A 7,754-nucleotide genomic window follows, 5' to 3' on the forward strand; every position below is an offset into this window, starting at 1 on the left:
TATAGCCTGTTACTATATATACAGTATATACATGAGCAGCAGGTATGATGTTTAGATACAGACACTATGTGAATTTCAATCAGAGTGACGGTCTGTGGGAAGAACCTGTGCAGATGTTTTGATTTGCAGTGGTTGATACCAGAGAGAAGGCACTGAAACAGGTTTTGTCCAGGGTGTGAGGAAGTTTCTGTCATCATCTCTGCTGTGTCTTTTTGATAAGTAAATTTATATTGGATACAATAATCAAGCACTTCATTTAGAATAATAATCATACCATCCTGATTGTGAAATTTGAACGTTAGAAGGCTAATTAATAGAAATGGAGAAAAAAAATCATGGATTTTGGGTGGGAGGACATGGAGGGGGTTGGTGTGACAAAGGAGGATGCTGTGAATAAGAGTGAGATGAAGGCAGATGAGCTGCTGTGGTGACCCCTAAAGGGATTAACTGAAAGAAGAAATAATCACAAAGTTTTTCCAGTCACTGAGGCTTTTTCTTGACTGCAGTGTTTTGTAGCCCAAATCGCAGCATCATATTATTACAAAAAAAAAAAAAGCTTAAATGCTGAGAACATGATTGGTTTAGAAATATTATTCCAAGTCAAATACCTCCCCTATGACAACCCCCGCCCTTTTTTAAGTAGCCTTTTTTTAAGTGCCAGTATTTCCGACTGCATTTTAAGGCATCAATTTAAAAAAAAACCCAAAACAATCCGTAACGCCCTCTTCGAACCAACCTTTGCCCAACCGGAGTAGGAGAGTCAGCTGATTTGATCACATGACTCTCGTTATGCAGCCTGTATGCAGCTAGCATAACAGGCCGAGAGAAAGTCGTAGGTAGGAGTAACTTGCACCCAGTTTGAACAAAAAACGGCTCAAAGAAATGAGTAAGTAACTTTTCTGAATTTATTTCTCAATAATTAATGTGAGTGCAACGATACGGCCCTGCCAACTGTTACGGAAGTTATCCGACATTTTTAAGCTACATCCAATCACATTGATTTCTAACAAAAGCTAATGCTAACTAGTGGGATAACTGTCAAAGAAGAAAACCGTTTTGTAAAGCGAAGTTATCGTTTTCACTTTGGACGGGAAGCATTTCACTCTCTACAGCGAATAAGATGTACAGCTTAATTAATTACAGTTTGTAGCTTTTCATACATTTGGTATAAATTCTGCTTTTGGGTTGAGTCAGTGAAGAACATATAAATTCACTTTAGGTAATAATGTGATAAGTAGACTACTATTGAAATTAAACGTGTAAGCGCCCCATAAATGTTTAAGACTTATTTCGAGACCCACAACAAACTTTCTTTTTATCTCTTGCTTGTGTTCTGCCATTCATGATCTTCTATGTAAAAGGGTCGGTACAGTTTTAACTTCTTCTTTCATACCGTTTAAAATGTATGTAAAATGTATAAATTCCGGGCTTAAGGCAGGTCTTCCAAGGTCTGTTTTTTCTGGTGTGCTTTTTCTGCATTCGAGTGCGTTATCAGTGTGTTTGGGATCATTGTGATGCTGAAAAATGAAGCTGCTGCTTATCAGATGGTATGGTGGCTCAAAATCTAATGATACTTTTCTGCATTAATAATGGCTTTGCATTAACTGAATTAACCACTGGCTTTCTAGCAGCTGCAGCGTGTTTTACAGATGGCTGTAGCTACTCACTTTTGTAACTCCCCCCAGGCCTTTTCTGTAGTATTACACATTTTAAAACAGAAATATCACATTTGGATTCATCACTCCACCAGACCTGATGCCACTCACTTTCAGTCCAGTCCATGTGTAATTTGGCATACCTCAGCCTTTTCTCTCTGTTTCACTTCCTTAAGGCTTCTTGACCGCCACTTTTGTGAAGTGGCTTTATAACCAAACAAACACTGAAACATTCTTGTAAAAATATTCAGGTACAAAGACTGGACTGAAAAGGCAGCCAAAGAAAAAAACACTAGAAAACCTTCAAAAATGTGGTGAACTATTCCTCAAGACCACGTTAAAAATGACAAGAAATTCTGCCTCCTTGGGAGCAAAATATGAAGAAATACAGAAGTGTTGTCCCAATGCTTTTGCAGCTGTTTTAAAAGAGAACAGTCGATGTGGGTTTTTGGACTAATGTAACAAATAGTCTGTTACTATTAATATTCATGAAAAACCTAAATAAATATCATTGTGTGTTTCAGGTAAAGAAAGCTCAAGGGTGCTCCTTGGCTACCTGGTAGTGAGGTTGGGTCTTCAGGTGTGACTGCTGAGCAGAAAGCGTCACTGGGAAAGTGACCATGCATCCCTTTGGCTGTGAAGCCGAGACATCGCTTCAGGATCTGTTTGAGTACTTCAAGAGGTGCCTGCAGCATGGAGAGTGGGAGCTGGCAAGGGCATGTGTACCACAGCTGGTTAACTCTGAGGGAGGACTTTCCGAAAATTTACGGGACATGATCAAGGCTATTGTCAGCCATCCTTACAGCTTAAAGTGAGTCAGAAGTAAACTATAATAAGAAATAAAGGCTATGAAGACATTTTGTATTTGAGCTTCTTTAAATGATTGAGTGCCAATAATGTTTTTTGTAGATGGGAGTCAGTAGGGAGTCCACATAGACTGGCTTGGTTTTGGCTGCAGGTCTTGGAGAAATGGACAGAAGAACAGGTAACTGTCACAGATATAATAAAAGTGAAAAAAATTTAAATTTCTGTTGTGTTATTATTTTATTATTGACATATTTTTAAAACTAATATTGAACATTAAAAAATAAATTTTTTGCTCTTGCAAAAAAAGAGATAATATTTTGTTGTGTAAATAATGTGAAAAGGCATTTAAAACATCACAGCTGAACAGTATGAGAGCAGAAAAAACACCTATATAAAACTTTTTCTTTAACTTTAGGTTTCTCCTAATGTCAGAAGAGAGCTGGAGTTTTTGTTACTTCTGGAGGAACTGGGGTCAGAGGGCATACCCGAGACTGTTCTCAAGGTTAATTTGCTTTTTATTGCCAACTAGAGTCGAGCTTACATTTGACAATAAAGACTTTTTGCTATTCTGTAATTATATGACCACAATCTTTCTGTAGGAATTGCAACATGCTTTCTTGGATAAACAGTCTGAGCAAAAGGTGGTGGAGAGTTCAAGAACAACTGCTGCTACTGTTGAGTCTTGTTTGTTAACTCTGTTGGAAAAAAAAAAGCAAAGACTCGCTCAATCTTTAGCACATTTCTTACAGGTAAAGTCAAATATATTGTTACCATGTATGAGTAAAAGTACCTGAAAAATGTATCAGTGCAATTATCATATCTTTAAAAAAAATATTTTGGTTTTCCTAATTTCATCCATTGACCAGGCATGCACAGAGGACCATACTCTGCAGAATGCATTCATCCAGCACTTGATAAGGAAACTGAGAAGGCCAGAGAATGTGGAGGAGTGGGTGGAGGAGATATACGCTGTGTTGGCTGTGATGCCATGGAGCTCCCGTAGAAGCGATGGGCAGTTGGAGGCACTTTGTGAAGCACTGTGGGCAGCCAGAGTGGGCCCCCTGAAAGAGGAGAGGATCCTCAGCTCCTTGCTTCGCCCTCAATGTGACGCACTTGTCTCGACATACTGCTCTACTGCTCTCAGGCTGCAGAGAGATCATCTGCTGAGGAGCTCACCTCACACACAAGGTAGTCCGTTTAAGGAAATTTACATTATTCTGCCAACCATTCCATGTCCTCCAGCTTTCCCCAATCTTACAAACAGTACATTTGCACAATAACTGAAACTAGCCCACTGAAAGAACAATGGGCTGTGAGGTCAGTTTCTTAATCATTAGTATGCAAATTGTCATGACCATTAATCAACAACCACTGATGTAAGGCGAAATATGTATCCTTAGGCTTCCTCCTCGATTCAGAGGTGGCCTTTCCCTTTTCTTGTAAATGGCCTCCTTGACTCCCCGTTCTAACCAGCGTTCCTCCCTGTCCAGGATGTGAGCATCCTCATCATTGAAAAAGAAACCACTGGCCTCTAAGTGTAAATAGACCGTGGAGTCCTGGCCTGATGAGTTAGCTCTTCCGTGTTGTGCCATCTGCTTCGCCAGAGGTTGTTTGGTTTCCCCACTGTATAAATCATGGCAATCCTTCTGGCACTTAACAGCGGGCACTGTATTACTCTGTGTTGGGGGACCCGATCCTTGGGGTGGACCTTTTTTTTTTTTTTTTTTTTTTTTGGCGCAGCGTGTTTTGGGGGTTTAAAAGCCATGGAGACAGTGTTTAGAAAAAATGCGTCTCAACTGTTTCGATACTCCTGATACATAGAGGATCACTAAGGGTTTATATTGAGCATGCATTAAGACGTATTCTAGCTTGATCCTTAGGATCAGTATGATGGCCAATGCAATCCAAAAAAAACTACTGGTTTTAGCTAGAATATGTGATTACTTTAAGCAGTTTCCTTGTTGGTTAGTTTGACAAATTGCTTTGAAGTACAAGCACATGTTCCTGTAAGTCAGTTCCCCCATGAGCTGTTTTTGTGGTACTTTGACATTTATTTAATTTTTTTATAGTTTTGATACTGATGATATATTTATAGTTTAAAAACCAGACATCCTCTGCTTTATTGTGCTCAAAGAGAAATGCTAGCATCACCTCTTTCCTCTTTCAGTTACACTTCTGCATCTGTGGGTGTAAAGCTGTGGCAGATTTAACTGGCTCTGAAGAAGATTTCCTCTTTTCTTTTTCTTTTGTTTTTGTTGGTTTCTGTTTTGACTATTGTGATTTAGATTTTATTATTACTTAAAATAGGGTTGTTGTTTTGTTTTTAATTGTTTTTGTCTTGTGCATTAGCTGTATTTTAACCCACTAAATCTAATCAAAAACATTTTACTAAATTTTGTAAAAGTCAGGGTTGTGTGGATTTCTTTTATTTTTATTTTTTATGGTTTGCTTTAAAAAAATTCATTTTCATTCTGTTATGAATTCAATTGCTATTTTTATATTCCCCTGTTAGTTGAGCTGCCTGAAGCAGAGCAACTTACCATCAGTTTATGTTGCCACAAAGATCGTCCATCCATTTGGAAGACCATCTACTTTGAGTGCCTTAGTAGTGGAAAGCACTTCCTGGAGCAAGTCTTGGTACGTAAATAACTGGAAACTGGTAATACTAGTTTAGTAACCAGATATAAATTCCTCCAAGATGTAATAAAAAGTGCACAGAGTGTTGCTTCGGTGGTATTATTTTTATAATGCATACTGTATGTTGATGGTCTAGTAAACCAACAGTATGAGATAAAATCAAGTAATGTAATAAAGCTGGGTTCTTCCTGTAGGTTACTGCACTTGACCTGATTAAACACGAGGAATTCAGTCAGCTGAAAAACTTGCTGCAGCTGGAGTTCCAGCCCTTGTCCCGTCTGCTACTGCTGCTGGGATGGACACAGTGTCGCAGTCTGAGCTCGGCTCAAAAGCTGCTCAGCATCCTTCACAAAGAACAGGTCACAGCCAGAATCATTTAGCTCTCCACACATCTACATGCACCTCAACCTCTAAAGACATTTTCCATCTTTTTAATATTTGGCGGTAGTGCTTTACTGATACTCTGTTTTCACCTTTTCAGGCAGCAGCCAATGATTCAGTTCTACAAGAGTTTTCTAATCTTTTGTCAACTCAGCTTGGAATACTTGAATGGTGTAAAAATAACAATCCGTAAGCACTGGCTTTCTCTAGATTGAAGTCTTGCTGTCATTTCATTTTTAACTAGTTACTCTTTAGCTTTTAATATATTTGTGTTTTGTGTCTCTAGAGGGATTTCCATGGAGGCATTGTTGGCAAAGCTTCACACTCTGGACAACCACTCATCCCTCTATATCCTGCATTCTCTGACTCCTTTGGCTCAGTTTGAAGAACGCAGGATATTAGATCTATTACAGCAACTGCCAAATTTACCAGAAGCAGGTTTGCGTTATGCATTTTGTTTGTTCAAATGAGTAAAAAATAATGAATTTGATGCTGCATAGTATTTACATTTAAAGGTGTCTGTGGTTCTTTTATTTGTGTGTTTCTTGCAGAGGGTGCTGGGGCAGTTGGCACTCTCAGCCCTGTTGTACAAAGAAACATAGTTTTGTTCCAGGGGTTCTGTGCCATGAAGTATGCCATCTATGCACTCTGTGTAAATGCACATAAATACTCAAACTGCACCAAGTGTGATCCCATGCAACAGTACCAGTCCTCTGATGCAGAAAAGGACCAAAATAAAACCTCAGCTTCCTCTGAAGGTAACAAGGCCGTCTTTCTTTTATAAAGTGAAGCTTTACTTTGATAATAGATGATAGAAAAGTCTTCTCTCTTGTTTTCTCATTACAGTCTTTTGGCAAAAACGTACACATTTTTTTCTGCATCAGTCACATTACAGTTTACAAACCAAGTTTTAATGGCAAATTTCTTCTAGAAGTACAGAAATATAGACAGGAAGCACAGGGAAAGACCAGGAAATTGCATTAAAGGTCAAGCTGGGACCCAGAACAAGGACTTCCACTCCTACGTATTAAAGCCATCAAGGTTGTTTATCGTTTACTAATGTTTTCACTTTTTTTGGTTGTGTTGTTTTTCAGATTGCCATTTGGTGTTTCAACACTACCTGTCTGAGTGTCAGCTCTATCTGGAAGCAGTGCCGGCGATGTTCCGCTTGGAGCTCCTGGAAAATATCTTTTCTCTCCTCTTTCTGTCCACCAGTGACTTTGTTCAGCAGAGTCAAAAAGATGCAAACTCAAATCAGAATGTAGGGAATGACACTTGCTTTCCAAATACAGGAAACAAAAATACAGATTCAGAAAACAAAGGACAGATGGATAACACTGAGGAGAGAAAAAAGGGGAATCAAAAGCTATGTTCAAGTCCAACAGCAGACTCTAGTCACCTGGACCTCGGACACTTTATCCAGGGCTGCAAGGGGTTTCTGGTTGATGTGACTGGCATGGAGGGGTTTTTAAAGCTGTTGAAGGAAGGACTGGAGGGAATGTGTGTGGTGGGTCAGCAGGATGGACAGGAGGAAGGAAGAGCATTGCCTCGAGAAGCAGAGGCAGCAGCAACTTTGGGCTGCTCGGTGACTGCTGAGTCATTTGGGTCACGCTTGCAAAGGTTGACCAAACGCACTGCAGAGGCTCAGTGGAGGCTGCAGATTATTACCAGCAACCAGAGCACTGGAAATGGTGAGCTAGCAATTTATTTTCTTTATTCTTCTGTATGTTTAAATAACATGTTTGACTGGGAACTGACATATGTACTGTACCCAGTACATATGACTATGTTAATACTTAGGTAATTATTCATCATAAATTCTTGGAGCTTTGATGTTACATTGTTTTAACCGCAGGTTCAGAAAGTCCTCTTACAACTTCAACAGTAGGCTGCACTGTCACTCCTCTGGGACCCCGCAAGAGCTCGAGCCTGAGGAGGCGAAGGAAACCAGGAAGGCATACCATAGAGAGACACTCCTCCACAGAAAAACACAATGGAGAGGTCAGCACAAGCACATCAGGTAAGGAAAAATATCTGGCTCTTCTTTACATATGTAAATAATCCTTAAAGTCTTAAAGCTGTAGGAGAAATGTATTTTTGTTTGTCTGCCTTTGTCTTCAAAGTCATTTTTCTGTTGTTGTTGATTTATTATCATTTATTAATATTTTGTGAGATGGTGGAGGAGGAATGACAACAGGCTCTGTGGAATTGGAGTTTTGTCCATGTGGAGGTCCCCACAGTTGGCTGGTTCCTGCCATGTTGTCCCCTCCAGAG

General features: G+C 39.5%; 1 protein-coding gene across 2 annotated transcripts in view; it reads left to right on the forward strand.

The window, feature by feature from the left end:
• The first annotated feature begins 763 nt into the window (after positions 1 to 763).
• Positions 764 to 7,754, forward strand: part of zfyve26 (zinc finger, FYVE domain containing 26) — a 23,164-nt gene continuing 16,173 nt past the window's right edge. For both annotated transcript variants that reach the window (XM_004539968.3, XM_004539969.3), the window contains exons 1-14: positions 764 to 886; positions 2,180 to 2,466; positions 2,565 to 2,640; positions 2,878 to 2,964; positions 3,062 to 3,211; positions 3,329 to 3,650; positions 4,975 to 5,099; positions 5,294 to 5,458; positions 5,581 to 5,669; positions 5,767 to 5,918; positions 6,032 to 6,238; positions 6,575 to 7,171; positions 7,336 to 7,500; positions 7,654 to 7,754. The exon at positions 7,654 to 7,754 is cut by the window's right edge and continues 51 nt beyond it. In XM_004539968.3, the coding sequence (XP_004540025.3) occupies positions 2,276 to 2,466; positions 2,565 to 2,640; positions 2,878 to 2,964; positions 3,062 to 3,211; positions 3,329 to 3,650; positions 4,975 to 5,099; positions 5,294 to 5,458; positions 5,581 to 5,669; positions 5,767 to 5,918; positions 6,032 to 6,238; positions 6,575 to 7,171; positions 7,336 to 7,500; positions 7,654 to 7,754 (2,427 nt within the window). In that variant the 5' untranslated portion in view covers positions 764 to 886; positions 2,180 to 2,275. The remainder of the gene's footprint in view (positions 887 to 2,179; positions 2,467 to 2,564; positions 2,641 to 2,877; positions 2,965 to 3,061; positions 3,212 to 3,328; positions 3,651 to 4,974; positions 5,100 to 5,293; positions 5,459 to 5,580; positions 5,670 to 5,766; positions 5,919 to 6,031; positions 6,239 to 6,574; positions 7,172 to 7,335; positions 7,501 to 7,653) is intronic.

The sequence above is a fragment of the Maylandia zebra genome, linkage group LG19, assembly GCF_041146795.1.
Source record: "Maylandia zebra isolate NMK-2024a linkage group LG19, Mzebra_GT3a, whole genome shotgun sequence".
Classification (NCBI taxonomy): domain Eukaryota; kingdom Metazoa; phylum Chordata; class Actinopteri; order Cichliformes; family Cichlidae; genus Maylandia; species Maylandia zebra.